Source organism: Melospiza georgiana, chromosome 15, assembly GCF_028018845.1.
Source record: "Melospiza georgiana isolate bMelGeo1 chromosome 15, bMelGeo1.pri, whole genome shotgun sequence".
In the NCBI taxonomy this organism is placed as follows: domain Eukaryota; kingdom Metazoa; phylum Chordata; class Aves; order Passeriformes; family Passerellidae; genus Melospiza; species Melospiza georgiana.
Window position 1 is genome coordinate 6,678,265 of NC_080444.1, and position 15,031 is coordinate 6,693,295.

General features: G+C 54.5%; 1 protein-coding gene across 2 annotated transcripts; it reads right to left on the reverse strand.

The window, feature by feature from the left end:
• SLC6A7 (solute carrier family 6 member 7) lies at window positions 1-13,729 on the reverse strand. Of its 2 annotated transcripts, XM_058034575.1 has the most exons (14): window positions 13,531-13,729; window positions 7,606-7,786; window positions 6,833-6,964; window positions 6,038-6,272; window positions 5,422-5,560; window positions 5,015-5,149; window positions 4,286-4,389; window positions 3,666-3,790; window positions 3,201-3,313; window positions 2,994-3,125; window positions 2,568-2,667; window positions 2,109-2,209; window positions 1,736-1,903; window positions 1-787 (listed from the first exon to the last, which is right to left on the reverse strand). In XM_058034575.1, the coding sequence occupies exons 1-14, from the start codon at window positions 13,561-13,563 to the stop codon at window positions 572-574; spliced, it is 1,914 nt and encodes a 637-aa protein (XP_057890558.1). In that variant the 5' UTR covers window positions 13,564-13,729; the 3' UTR covers window positions 1-571. The 2 variants fall into 2 exon arrangements, with proteins under 2 accessions (XP_057890558.1, XP_057890557.1); XM_058034574.1 differs by having other exon boundaries at window positions 2,994-3,313.
• Window positions 13,730-15,031: the final 1,302 nt, after the last annotated feature.

Genomic DNA, 15,031 nt, shown 5'->3' on the forward strand with positions numbered 1-15,031 from the left:
TTTTATTCTTCTACTTGTTTATAACTGTTCATTTATTAGGTCAAATTGCTTTAGGAGGACACTGATTTGTGCTGGTTTTGTTGGAATACCTTTGTGGGACTCTGGCACAAGCTGTCCTCTGGGAATGGAGGCTGGTACAGATTCTCTCACATGTGTTTATGGGTTGTTGGAGTCAAATACAGACAGAGAACAGATCAACACACAGGAGCTCCGTCTCGTCCTCTCCACCTCCTGCAGCTGGACATCCCTCCACCCTGGACAGCCCTGAGAGGGGACAGCAGGGCTGGGGCTGCGGGTGGGAGTGGGACAGCTGTGACACTTCAACCAGACACTGTCACACAAACACAGACTCATCACACAGTTTGTCACACTGAACAGAAACACAACGGGGCACCAGGACAGGCAGCAGCTCTGTCCTGGCAGGGCCAGGGTGGTGATGGGGAACCTGGCAGGGTCAGCAGCTCCTGACTACTCCTTGAAAGACCCCCCCAAGCTGTCCTGAAGTGCTGCAGTGCAACCTGTGCAAAATGGGAGGCGAGCTCCCACCCAGCCTGCGGGACGCCGGGCGCCCTCAAATCATGGACTCCTCCTCTTCCTCCTCCTCCATCTCCCGGTCCACCTCGATGGCCGTGTTCTCGTAGCTGGTGATGCCCCCGTATTTCCTCATGTGGACCATCAGGGGCTTGGGGGACTGGCTGCCAGCCAGGCTGCCCACGTAGGCGCCGCTGCGGTTCTCCTCCAGGGCCGGGCCCCAGCCCGTGGCCGGCCGGCTGGCTTGCTGCACCCGCTGTGGGGAAGGCAGAGCAGCACAGGCACCCTGCACCTCTGCTCCCCAGCCCAGCTCACCACCCTCCCTGCTGGCCCCCAGGGACTGAGAGAACCCCCAGTGAGGAGGGCATGGGGTCAAAAGCTCGTCCTGAAACCTTTTGGGAAGGTGATTGATTCTAAGTGTCTTGCTGTGGGATGGGGAGGTGTCATGAGCTGTGTGTGCTGGTGGTGAGGGCTTGCAGGAGTGAGGGGCTATTGTAGGGCTACAGCCCTGTGCTGTGGGGCTAGAGCCACTCAGACAAGGGGTTAGCCTTGGCCAAGGTGGCTCCTGGCCATGTCACAGTGCCCGTGGCTGTGTCGAGCCAGGTTACAGCCAGCAAGGGCTCCAGCAGGGCATTGCTACCTGGGGAGGGCACCTGGGGATGGCTACCTGGGGAGGGCACCAAGCTCTGCTCCTCTGCTGTTAACAGCCTGGCGAGAGCAGTGAAGGGCTGGGAAAGCTGTGAGCAGCCAGCAGCTCTGTAACCTGCTCCTGGGAGAAGCCTTTCAGGGCAGGGATCCCATCTGGGCTGCCTGCACGGTCTGGCAGCTGCCTGCCTTGCTGTGTCATTGCTCGTGCCGAGTGGGTGCAAAGTCCCAGGTGCCCACGGCCACCCCACGCTGGGGACAATGTGCTCCCTCACAGGGCACAGCAGGCTTGTTTTGGAGTGGGACTGCACACTGGGCTGCCCCTTGGGCAGCTGTTTTACTCAGTACCTGCCTGGCATCAAGGGAAGCAGCACTGCTGGAAATGCTTTGGGATGTGCCATGTCTCACACCCCATGGGCAGCGAGGGGAAATGGAGACACACACCCCCAAGGAGAGAGGATACAGAAACTTCCAGGGATGCTGACTTGGCAGGGGCTGGTGCTCCCTGCTGCACATTTCTGGGTGCTCCCCAGCAGTGTCAGGCCCCAGAACCTCCTACCTCCCACAGCGTCCCTTCTTCCTGGAGCACAGCCACCACCATGCCCATGGGGATCATCAGGCAGGACAGCACACCCATGAGGATGCCCAGGGCCTCTGCCCAGGTGGGGAATTGGTAGTTGCCATACTCAGAAGGCTGGTACTTGACAATGTTATACACCAGCAGAGCCTGTGGGATGGGAAGAAAGTGAGATCATCCCAGAGGTCTCATGCTCAAAGAGATGGAGATGATGGACACCTCCCAGAAGAAGGATGGTCTCTGGGGCAGGAGATGATGCCAGCAGAGTAAGTGATCACACTGGGAGGTCCCCCAGGGGCACTGGCAGCACTGTGGTGTTCCAGCACCATCCCACAGCTCAAGCTGAGCAGTTTACCATCATCGTTGCTGGGGACAGGACCATCCAGCAAGCTCTGAAGTAGGGGCCTGGTTTGAATCCCAGCATCATGTGGATGTCTCGGCAGAACCTCTTCATGCCTGCAGGAGGGAGAGGGACTCAGAAGCTTTGATCTCTACCCAGAGCCTTGTGCCTGTACTGGGCTGCCCTGCACTGATCACAAGCAGTGGTTTGTACCCTCCAAGGCAGTCTGCCCCCACCCAGCTGGGAGAGGCAGGAGCGGGGCCCACCTGGTGCTGCCTGAAGGACCAGGCTCAGCACCATTTGTACCTTTGGAGAGGTGAATCAAGTGACAGCCAAGAACAAACAGGTGGTGGGAGTAGAGTCTCATGCTCCACTGTGAGGCTGTTGGTTTCCCTACTGCTCTCTCTAAATCCCTCTCTTCACACAGACAGCACCTCCTTCCCCCTGTGCCCCTGTGGGGACAGGCAGCCTTACCATAGACACGTGTCACCACAAGGCAGGTGGTGATCACCACCACCATGAGCCCAAAGCCAGCACTGTAGTCATCCAGCAGCACCAGCCAGTACATCCCACCCTGTGGAGACAAAGCACAGAGGCCAGCATCTCCTGGACCATCATCCCAACAAACCTCCACCCACATCCTCTGACTGCTGGGCACCCTGGGGAGGACACAGTGAGCAGCCTCAAGAGACATCATTCTCCTGATGGGGTTGGTGTAGGGATGGGAGTGACACTGTGTCACTCCCCTTGGCCCTCACACCTTCTGCAAGCCCAGGCTCGTCTCTCTCTTTCTCCTGCTTACCTGATATGAATATACATGTGAAAACTTGGCTCCTGACCTAATTTCTCCCTAAAATGAGTCCCTAGCTGGCCCCACAATGGATCCCCCCAGAGCCATACCTCTGTTGTGAGGATGAGCCCCATGAGGAAGAGGGCGAGGCAGATGAGGGCAGAGAAGGAAGCTTTCTTTGGCCGCAGGTAGTAGGGGAACTCATCGGTCACTGCTGTGACAATGGTCTCCATGAATGCAAACTGCAGGAGGAGAGGGTCCCCTGAGCCCCCAGGCTGCCTGGAGGGCACGCCTGGCTCCCTGGGCTCTGTCCTCACCTGGCTGTCCAGGCCCAAGGTTAACAGCATGAAGAAGAACAGGAACGACCAGAATGGAGAAAGGGGGAGCATTGTCATGGCCTGGGGGTACACCACAAAAGCCAGACCAGGACCTGGGGGAGGCAAAGGACAGCAGGGTGAAAAGGTGGTGGCAGAGCTGTGGGGAAGGAGGAGAGCTCAGCAGAGCAGCACCATGGCACAGACTTGCCAGGACTCTGGCAAGATGGGAAGGAGGGGCCCTGTGGCAGAGACTGGAGAAGCCTTGCTCAGACCTTCATTAGACAACACTTGTTACTCAATATTTACACCACAGGAACTTATCTGCCCCCTTCCCTCCCCCTGGCCAGCTGAGCATCCCCCTTCATCCCTCATGCTGACACCCTCAGGTGCCTTCCAGCCTGGAAGGGATGCTCCTGAGCACACCCAGAGAGAGGGGGAAGGGGAAAAATCTTTGTTTGGCCTCACCTGCTTTTGCCACCTGGTTAACAGGGACCCCAAGCTCCTGGGACATGTATCCCAAAACAGAGAAGATGGCAAACCCTGCCAGGATGCTGGTGATGGCATTGCCCAGGGTCACTATGAAGGTGTCCCTACAGAGAAGGAAGAAGATGCTCTGAACTTGGTCATTCATTCCCAGCGACTGTCCTTCAGGGCCTATCATGGCAAGTGCTTTCCAGGGTCAAAAGAAGCATATATTTAATAGATAATACTGTGGGGCTCCTCTAAATCTTTCTGTCCCCTGTGGATGGGGTCAGACCAAATGTCACACCCGTCTCTTTCAGTGAACTACGCTGGATGCTGGGCACAGGGCACACACGCACAACTCCAGCCTCAAATATCCCCAGCACCTACAGCCCAAAATGTCTGAGCTGGGTACTCTGCCTTGGTGCTTAGGAGAATTTTTTCCCATGGATTTCTCTGTTCTTCTCAAGCCTGCACAAACTGCCAGGTATCCCCTCAGTGCAAGGAGCAGAGCAAGGTGACTGTGCTGCACCATGGGCTTCTGCTGGCTCTGAACCCACCAGCTCAGGTTTTCACAGCTCCCCACAACCCATAACTTTTACAAGACAGCATCAGACTCCCACCTGTAGATATTCTGATGGAAGGTGTTGTACGAGGCGAAGGTGAGGAGGCCCCCAAAGCCCACCCCGAGGGAGTAGAAGATCTGCAGGGCTGCCTCGATCCACACCTGGGGAAGGAAGCAGTGCTGAGGAGAGCAGGGCTTGGGAACCTCCACATGAGGAAGATGACATTAGAAATGTCAGAGCCCCAGGCACATCTTCCCCAGAACTCCAAGCATGCACAGCCCATGGGATATTTGTCTTTCCTTAACACTCACCACTCATAGTGGATCAGCTGGCTGATGGAAGGGCTAATATAAGAATGTTTTAGGGCCAGCCCAGTGTGCATTAAATGTCCTTGGGTGGTCTCTTGATGGCCACCACTGCTGACCCCCACTCCACATTCTGGGGTTTCTTGAGAACCACAAAGAGCCAAATCCACCACGGGCACCCATCAGCCCATCACAGGGGCTGGCATGATCCTGCCCATGGTCCTGGTGCTCAGGGGAATTTTGGTACCATCCCATCCATGCAGAGCCATAAACACGTGCATGGGATGGGGACACATGGGAATAGTGGCCCAGACAAGGTGTGGGACAAAGAGTTTTGGTCTAGAAACAACCAAGAGAGCTTTAGGTTAGGGTGAGGCTAGAAAAGACACCTGAGTAAGGGAACTGCCTCTGTGGCATTCAGGAGGTGGCAGGAGAAGGTTTATTTTTGTGTGTTGAGCAAATTGCAAAATATCCTACTCGCCTTGGAAGATAGCAAGTGATCAAACTGGGGAGTGAGGTAAAACTGGATCCCCTTCCAGGCCCCCTCCAGGGTCACACCACGAATGAGCAGCATCAGCAGGATGAGGTATGGGAAGGTGGCAGTGAAGTACACGACCTGTGGGAGAGCAGAGCCAGCAGGGAGAGCTGGGAATGAGAGCACAGCCCCCCATGCCCTGTCCCTAGGGTGGGACACATCACCCTGGGGTCCTTGGGCTGCAGCAGGGCCGGTGTGCCAGCCCTGCAGGTGTCTGGGTGTGCAAGGCATCCCCAAAATACCTTATACCCAGCAGGTGCTGTTTGTGGGTCCCACTTGCCCAGAGGTGCAGAGCTGCACACCCTGGTGAGCATCGCTGCAGGGCCCCCCAGAGGAGAGCAGCCAGCCCTTACCTTGCCAGAGGATTTGACTCCCTTGAGGATGCACAGATAAACAATAGTCCAGGACAGGAGCAGGCACAGACACAGGTTCCAGCGGATGCTCCCAGGATCCCCAATCCCCGAGCTGCCCTGGATGTGCAGGACATAGCGGCTAGGGAGGGAGGAGAGCTGCCAGTGAGCATGGGCTGCCTTCTTCCAGAGGCCCCCTGACCCTAGAGATGCCTCTGCTGCAAAATGACCTTGTCAGCTACCACAGGCACTGGCAGCTCCTTGCCAAGCAAACAGGAACACTTGGAGTGATTCCTCCAGCACGTATTAGAGAGCCCAGAAGGGATGCCTGGCATCTCCAGAGCAAATTGCCAGCCATACCAGACGTGGGATGCATTTTAGTCTAGCATATCTCCCGGCCAACAAAGCAGCACTAGAACATGGACACCTCCCACACCCCAGTGGCTAAACTGAGCTGTCACCCAGAGCTGAGCACACGGGCCCATTGCTGCACCCACACCACCCCCGTGAGCGAGACCTGCAGCATCTGTGCTGCGAGCTGTGCAAATCCTCACCCCTCATCTCCTCCCCAGCCTCTCCCTGGCTGGACAGCAGCCACGTCCCCAGGCTGCCCCGTTACCTCCAGTACTCCTCGCTGGGGCTGACGGTGTTGCTGATGTTGATGGGGAGGGAGCTGTTCCCCGCCCTGATGACGCGGTGGTCCAGGCACAGCTCAGTGTTCCACCAGTTGCCACAGTGCTGCCAGGGCAAGTCGCTTGTGAGGGATGCAAAGAGGTAGAAGAGAACGTAAGCAATGATCATATTGTAGTAAATGGCCACCAGGGAGACGATGAGGATCGTGCCCATGCCAACGCCTGGGGGAAGGAGAGGGTAAAGAAGGAGTGAGCTGGAGCAGAGCAAAGCACATCCAAAAGCAGGGTCAGACACTGCACCTCAGCAGCCAAATGATCAACCAGTCCAAGGTTCACCTGCTGGGGGAGCCACTTATTGCCATTATAATATAACATGTGGACATGCCTTCTCTGCATTGATGATCTATTGCCTCGTACAAACACCTTTACACCAGCCTAATGTTGAGAATAAAAGTATTTGATCTGAACCTTTTCCTCAAAGGCTTTATTCTTACCTTTGTTTTTAACAGGTATATTGCTTTGTTTTCATGCTCTATTTTGTACCGGAGCTGGTTTAATAACCTCCATACCATTTCTAGAGCTGGCCATGCCATCCAGAGCCCTCAAACACTGACCCATCTCATGCAGTTACCAAAACAGCTAACTCAGAATTCCAGCCTTCCCCCAGGTTCTTTTGATTCTAACAAGAGCTTTGAGGACCCTGGGATGCTGCTGCTGGTGCACGTCCTCACCAAAGAGCTCTTGCAGAGGCCCCTCAGAGGCTCTGGACTTCACTCACGCACCTTTAAAGAGAGGGCTGATCTTCCACACTGCAAGTGGCCCTAGGCTGGAGAACTGGCCAAGTGACAGCTCCATGAAGAAGATGGGGATCCCACAGATAGCCAGCATGATGAAGTAAGGAACCAAGAAAGCTCCTGCAAGAAGCAAAAAAAAAAAAGAAAAAAAAATCTTGAAAGAAATATAGAACAAACACCTCAAGCCTAACTGTGACAGGGAGTAAAGCTCATTCAATATATGTGGCTCTGAGGGATCTACATCAAAATCAGGAAGACAGGGAAGAGCGAAAGCTCACTGTTAGTGAAGGAGAAAGGGGCTGTGATTCACCTGGTGCTGTGCTTCCCCAGTGCTCCCAACTCTCTTTTCTCTTTGAATCTTTCACAAACACCATGAAATTCTCCAGTTGTTACTAAACCAGCATTTTCCACCATTACCCAGGGCTCTTGCACTGCAAAAGGTTCACTCCCTCCTTTGATAGCTGGGAAGGGTTTGCTGACCCTGCTGAGTCCTGGAGGACACCAGACCAAGAAGCTGCTGGACACCAGGAGAGATGGTGTTTGGTTCAGCATGGACACAGGGGCTTGCCCAAGGCCAGGAATACAGAGATGGGCTCACAGGTCCCTTCCACACATGGATACAGGTGCTTAAAGCCCTAAACAACCATGGGGAGGGCAGGAGGAAGCTTCACCCCGCAACCAGCGTTACTTTCCAGCCCCAGGAAGGGGAAGGGATGCTTCTTCAGGGATATTCTACCCCAGGTCAGAGGATGCCCAAGTACCTCCTCCGTTGGTGTAAGCCCTGTAGGGGAACCTCCAGACGTTGCCGAGGCCCACGCAGTAGCCGATGCAGGAGAGCAGGAAATCCAAGCGCCCCGTCCAGGTGCCTCTGTCCTCGGGGCACTCCGAGCCCAGGTCCCCGTCCTGGCTGCTGGGGCTCACCAGCAGGTCTGGTGGCACTGGCTGAGGGACCAGGGGGTGGGAGAGGGCAGAGAGGGGGTGAGCAAGGAATGAACACAGAGAATGAAGAATGGGAGAGAGGGAAGAAGTGCCCAGAACTCGTGAGTGAATTTGTGACCCCAAAGTGACAGCACTGACACCTGTGCCTTGGGAACACCCTGTCCCAGCAGCTCTCTGTTCCCCTCCTCAGCCACTGGCCTGCTCTGCCAGTGAGTAACAAAAAGGATAAATGTGATCCCACATGGCCAGAGCTCCCCTGGGAAATCTGGGATTGTCCATTCTGGGAAGGTTCACCAGGACCCAACTCACAAGCCCAGGTTCCAAACACATCCTTTCAGGGGCCACACTAAACTTTCTGCATCTCCTGCAGGATACAGGCATGAGGGCAGTGGGAGAAGCTCTGTGGTGTGCCAGGGAGGGTGACACCAGCCCCACGTGTGTGCCATGCCAGGCACTCCCTGGGCTGCCACTCATTGCTCCGTGCATTTTCCACACTTTTCCAGCTGCCAAAAGCCTGCACTGTGGGAATTTAGCGATACTCCCAGTTGTCCCTGCTGAGAGATGAGAGACCTCCTTCCAGAATTCCTAATGTGCTCTGGATCAATGCAGCACAGGCAGGGCATTAACCCATTCCCTTCCTCCCCACTGCCTCAGCCCTGCAATCCATTTGGGTTGGGGTGATGCACCAGGAGGGCAGCTCTGTGTTTGTGTGGGTGTACATCAGGTTTGCAGGGAGGTGCTCAGTCTGAATCGCCCCAGTTTCCTGACCTCAGGAGAGCAGGGAAATCATCCCCACTGACCCCAGAGCTGAAAGCCTGAGCCAGCAGCTGCCAGATGAGATCCCATCACAGAAACACCCACAGCAAAACCAGGCAGCACAAAGGGGTGGAATGAGGACCCTGTCCCTGTGCCACCATGCATTGCTGTGCTCTGGTGTGGGGGTTTATCATGTTTGTATTGAGGCACAGGAGGATTCTGGTGTCCTTGTTTACAAGGTACCACGATCAGGGCCAGAGGAGCCCCTTTGAGAACCTGTCACAGACATGTTTTATGAAAAATCCTTTCCTTAGGATGTTTTCTCCTGAGAAGCCGAGAGGCTTCAGAAACAAAATGTAAACAATGGTTATCTGCTGCTGTGGAATGCAACAGGTGCATCTGTGATTGGTCTCATGTGCTTGTTTTTAATTAATGGCCAATCACAGTCAGCTGGCTCAGACTGTCTGGTCAGTCACAAGATTTTGTTATCATTGCTTTTCTATTCTTAGCTAGTCTTCTGATGAAATCTTTTCTTCGATTCTTTTAGTATAGTTTTACTATAATATATATCATAAAATAATAAATCAAGCCTTCTGAAACACGGAGTCAACATTCTCCTCTCTTCCCTGGTCGTGGGACCCCTGCAAACACCACCACAGGAACCTTCTCTTCTTGGGCTCTCTGAGGAAATAAAGCAGCCATCTCCCTGTCCTTGTTCATTATTACAGATAACAAACCCTTGGGATGTGGTTGAGGAGAGGGGTCTGGGTGTGGAGGATCAGCCAGAAGGAGCTGTGGCTCTCCTGTACCAGTGTGCTCAGAGCCCGCAGCAGAGCCCAGTGCCCAGGAGAGCAGAGCTGGCTGGTGACCAGAGCTCAGTGCTGCCCTTTCAGAGATGGTGGCAGCCACCTCCCTTCCTCCTCCTCGTCTCCAGCTGGACTGGACTGGAGGATGCTCCTGCTGCTGGTTCCCATGGAGACACCGAGCCAGGATGCTGAAGGAGAGGGCTGCCAGCTGTCCCCTGTGCAGGGTGCACCCCAAACCCCCAGCTGCTGGCCCTGCAGACATGCTGCTGGCAGCCCAGAGGCACCAAACACAGAGACAAACCCCTCCCATCCCCGCCTGGAGCACAAACACCTCGAGGGACAGGACAGGGGGAAACTCTTCCCAGAGCCAACCTGAAATGTACAGCTCCAGCAAAGCTGTCACACCAAAATCCTCTGTGAAAAGCCCATCCCTGCTGGATGCTGCCATCACAAGGCAAAGGCCAGAAGAAAAAGTTGCAAAAACACAGGCTGAAAAGTCAAAATATGACCCAAATTGATACTATTGCTATAAAACCATCAGGCAGCCTCCTGCAGTTGTTCAGCACAGCTCTGTGGTTCAGCAGCACCTCCAGGCCATGGCTGTGCCTGCTAATGAGCCCAGCACACCCAGAGTGTGACCCACAGCTCTCTGTGCTTGCAGGGGATGCACAGGCTGCTCTGAACTCCCCCCCAAAGATTTCAGCAGCTCACACCTGTGCTCACAAACATCCCTGCCAGGCAGGGGCCATCACAGCTGGGTCTTCCCCCTGCAAAATATTGCTTCCCTGTCCATCACACTGCCTGGGGAGCTCTTGTTTTCCAGATGTGAATCACAGAAAACCAGCAAGCAGGGATGCTGGGAGATCATTAAATCATGTTGCCTAATTCCTGCATCTCTGTATGAATCCCAAACACCTGCAGGAGGGTCAGGTAGAGCTGCAAGATCTTATTACATGTGGGTCCATGAGGTGTAGCACAGAAATCAACACAGAAGCAACAACAGGCAATGAAAGAATCCAGTGGGACCTTGTCCAAACTGTAAAGGGCCTGGTGCCCACCTCAGTCACCATTTCAAGGGCCATGGGATATAGTTTGTCACTTGTGTCTCAATAATGACTGCCCCCTTGTTAATATCTTTATCTAGAGCTTTACAGCTCAAATTGAAGACCCCAGAGCAGAAAGCAGAGACCACTCAAATGTCAGATAAACCCAAAGGACAATGGCACTTGTCCCCATTGGGCAAGCTGAGGAGATACAGGTCAGGGATGCTGCTGGAAAACACACACAAAGGCAATGCTCAAAATTCCCTCCAAATCCCAGCCTTCCCACAGAAATCACAGAAAAACTGGCCTATTTGCCTGACTTGAAAAGAATTACAAAGCACAATATTTAAGGCTTCCAGCCCATCCTTGTCCCAGATCTCAGAGGGAAGCACCCTTCTCCAGACTGCTGGAAATCACCAGCAGCTTGATTCTAGAGCTGTTTTTTTTAGGATTAATGCTCTCTTTCAGCCTCTGTCATAACAGAAAATCTCTTTTCAGCAGCAGCTGAAGTGCACCAGTGCTCCAGTATTGCTCCAGTGCTTTCCACTGATGTCAGCTGCCATCCCTCAAGCCGGGCTCCTGTCTCGTGGTTATAAACAGACGGGCACTAACAGCTCCCTTGGCAACCAGGGCCTCTTTGAACACAGCACCACTTCCCATTATGCACCAAAAGATGCTCCCAAAGAAGTCAGCAAAGCAAAGGTCACCGAGAAGAAAAAGCACTTTAGTCTCTGCCAAGATAAGAGCTCGGGTCTGTAAGGAAATGGCTCTGTGCTAATTATTTTCTCTAAACCAATTTACTTAAACCAAAACTCAGCTGTATCTGAGTGAAAAAACTCCAGCCAGATCAAAGGTATGTTTTCATCCTATTTTGTCTCCATTCAGGCTGGCATTGTGGGGTTATTTTGTCAGTGTTTTGTGTGTGATCACAGCCTTTGAGCAAGAGAAATGCCACCCAGCACCAGATTTCTCCCCTGCAGATCTGAGCACATCGAGTCTCTAAAGTGTGAGTCACTTCAGATTAGTTTGAATTGCTTGCTAATCTCTCAGAGAAAAAAAAAATCTTAAAAAGGCATAAAAATGAATTCAAATGTAATATCACTTACAGAGTGAAGTAAATAAAGAGCTGCTATGGAGAGGAGGAGCCCCTCAAAGGGCTGAACTGACCCTGGGTGACCCCAGCCCGGGATCACAGCTGATGCCATCAGAGGGACAAGGGATGGCAGAGCCAGCACAGGGAGGTTGGAGATGGCTGAGGCTGAAGCAAACTCATTACAGCAATGTCCAAAGTGCAAGGAGTGTGCACAGATACAAATACTTGTGGTTTTTAATCTGAAAACCCTGGGGAAGTTTCCAGGCAGTTTGTGGCAGGCAGAGGAGGGCAGTGGCTCAGGCAGGAAGATGCTGCTCAGCAGCCTGGCCAGGTATGGGAAGGGACAACCAGCACCATGGCTCCCATGAGTGGGATTTAGTCCATTTCTAACAAATAAACCCCATAGAAAATAACCAAATAAATAAAAAGAACCACTCAGCTCTTCTGGGAATATTATTATGCAAAAACCAACCTGAAATCCTTAGGGCCTGAGAAAGGTCTTCTCTAATCAAGAGGTATTTCCATATGTCTAAAATATGTCTGGTAAGAAGAGCTTAAAACTCCAGCTCACCAATGGGCAGTGGGTCACAATGAGAGGAAGAGGAGGCTGTCAGGGCACTGGGTGGTGCTGCAGTGGGGATGGGCACATCTCCTCATCAGCCACCACCAGCTCCAGGCAAGCCCAATGCCAGCACTGGACACAGTGCTCCCAAGGTGGCTGTGAGCACCAGCTCCTCCATCTGCAGCTCAACAATTGTGTTTTGGGGTAATGAAGGACAGAGGGCTCTGAGCAGCACTGGGAATGGGGGAAATAACTCCAGAGACATCTGCTTTCCATCCCAGCTGATCATCATGGGACTAAATGAATTCCTGAATAAATGCTAAAGAGGGTCACCAGCATCAAGTGACTCAGAAAGGCTTTGGAAGGGGCAAAGACCACTCTTAATGGATCTTGCAGTCACAAAGCCATCTGGAAAAGCAATTTGTAGGAAAGAGGAAGAAAGAGAAGAGCCAAACAATGCCTCCAAACAAGAGTGGAGAAATAGCTGTCAGGGCCTGCTGGCTGTCACCAGGACATTGCTGGGATTTTCACGTCATTTCCCAATACCCAAGGAATTTCCTGGCAGGGATAAAACTCTCCTGGGTTTTCATTCATCTCAACACAGTCAACCTGCCCTGTGTTCAGAGGGCATGGTTTGGTACAGGGTGTAGCTGAAGAGGCTCCCAGCCCTGGGTCACTGCCTGGGGTGCTCCAGGAGGGGCTGGCCCGTTCAGCAGCAGCACATCCCCACGATGGAGCTGTGCTGACACTGTCCGTGCCCCCCTGCTCCACCGTGTCCCCAGAGAAAGGGCTTGGGGGGAAACGGGAGCTCAGACTGGCAAGAGCAAAGTGGCAATGGAGGGGAGCCTAGATGGGAAAGCCTGACAGCTGGGTCGGAAAAGGGTTCCCAGGAGGATGTGAAAGGGGTTTGTAGCTCTGCCAGCTCTGCTCTGAACCCAGAGTTCAGCGTCCAGCTGGCCCCACATCACCCGCACCCCTGTAAATCCTGATGAGGAGGATGAGGAGGAGGATGAGGATGAGGATGAGGTGGGAAAGGTGCTGCCCAGCCCCTGCGCCCATCCCGTGGGAGGGACCCCGAGCCGGGACAGTGCCAGGAGCGGCGTTCCCGGGGTGCCAGGCTGCGGAGCCAGCTCTGCCCCGGTGCCACCCACGGCACCCGGCAGACACAACATGAGTCACCCAGCGCCGGCAGCGCTGCTGGCAGGGCAGGGCAGGGCAGGGCAGGGCAGGGGGCACCAAATGCCCCATCCCGCTGACACCATCTCCCCTGGCCCCGCGCACCACCGTTGTTCCCCAACATCCCGCTGACCCCTGCCCACCAAGGCTCCCGAGGAGGGATGCGGGGCCATGGCCATGACTCCCCCGCTCCCAGCCCGGGGTTACCCCGCTTCCTTCCCCGCCCTGGGGTACCCTCGCTCCCGTCACCTACCGGGGGTACCCCGGTCTCCTGCTCCCACCCCCGGGGCACCCCCGCTGCCGGCTCTCACCTTGCGGAGCTGCTGCTGCCGGAGCTGCTTCATCCCGCACCCTGTTGCTATGCGCTCCCCGCTCCGGCGTCTCGCTCTCTCCGGCGCCGGCGAGGGCGAAGGGGGAGCGGGGAGCGATGGCACCGAGGGGTGGGCTCGCACCTGCTCCGGAGAGCCGGGAGGCGAGGAGCGAGGCTGGAGGAAAGGTTTGCCTCGAGTGGAGGATGGCTGCGTGCGGAGCAGGGAGGGACGAGGGAGGTCTGTCTGTCAAAGGCTCTCCTGGCGGGGAAAGGGGGCTCCGGGAGCTCAAACCCTGCCCGGGCAGCGAGGGGGAACGGCTGCTGCCTCACTCACACCTCGAATGCATCAGGTGTCCCAAAGACCCGACTTTGGGGTCACTCTGCCACCGAGCACCCCATGTAGCGATGGCAGAGACGCCACAAGCTCACAGCACCTTCCTGTCTGGTTCTGAGAGGACTTTCCTGCGGCAGGACACAGCTGGAGCTTGAGCAGATGAGAAGGGATTGCTCCCCACGCTGCCTGAGCCCAGCCCTCAGTCCAGGGGAGGGGATGCTCCACAGCCACCAGTCCCACATCCCACCACACCAAGGGCAAGAGCAACCCCTGGGCAATGCCCAGGGTGAGCACCTGAGCCCCCAGGGTGAGATCATGGCCCCAGTGCTGGAGCACAGGTCACATCTCCAGGTCCAGATGCCCCAGTTTGGGTCAGCAGTGGATACTGGAGCCTCAGTGCCCAGGGAGATGCTGGCTTTCCATCCTCACTCAGTCAGATTCCCAGTGAGGTGGCAGAGCTGGTCTGTGCCTTCTCCTCCCACTTCCATGGTGGAAATGGGAGAAAGAACAACCCCACATGCTCCAGGGCCAGGACAGCTGACATGTGGGACCAGCACAGCTCCAGACTCTTTCCCATGATAGTGTCCACTTGTCCATCACTTGATCCCTGGACTGTGCCCAGTGCTCTGACACCACATGTGTCCCTTTTCCTTGCAAGTGCCCTACAGGCTCCAACCTGAGCCAGACTTCTGCCCAGATGCTTTACTGAGGTTTAATGTGAGTGGGGATGAGGAGGACAATGACAGGGTTGGATCAGAGAGAACCCAGCCTGCCTGATATAAAAGCAAATATCCAGGATATCTAGTGGCAGTTGTGCTCCTGCAGCCCTCTTAGCACTTCTGAAAATTTTACCTGAAAGGAAAGGTATTCTCAGGATAAAGACACATTTCTGCAGGAATCCAACATGATCAAGTGGCTCAGCATTTGCACAATGGGTCTTTTAGAGCTAATATTTACCTGGATTTCCAAGAGAAAAGAGGAAAGAGTAAAACTAGATAACCCATCAAACATCTCTTTTCACACACTCACAGCTTCCTCAAAAATAAAAGTGTCTTTGGGAATTCACTCAGGCTGCTTTTACCTGCCTTGGACTTGCCCACCACTTCTCCCTCTCCCAGATGCTGGCTGGGAATGCTGAGCCTGGAGCTGGCCAGGCTGATGGCCAGGG

What these genes read in the sequence shown, in the direction of transcription:
- SLC6A7 (XM_058034574.1), bottom strand. Translation starts at nt 13,563, where the DNA reads ATGAAGCAGCTCCGGCAGCAGCAGCTCCGCAAG. An exon ending in GGCAGCAGCAGCTCCGCAAG is followed by an intron (nt 7,787 to 13,530) that starts GTGAGAGCCGGC and finishes CTGGTCCCTCAG; the next exon opens with CCAGTGCCACCAGACCTGCT. An exon ending in TAACCAGGTGGCAAAAGCAG is followed by an intron (nt 3,314 to 3,665) that starts GTGAGGCCAAAC and finishes TGCCTCCCCCAG; the next exon opens with GTCCTGGTCTGGCTTTTGTG.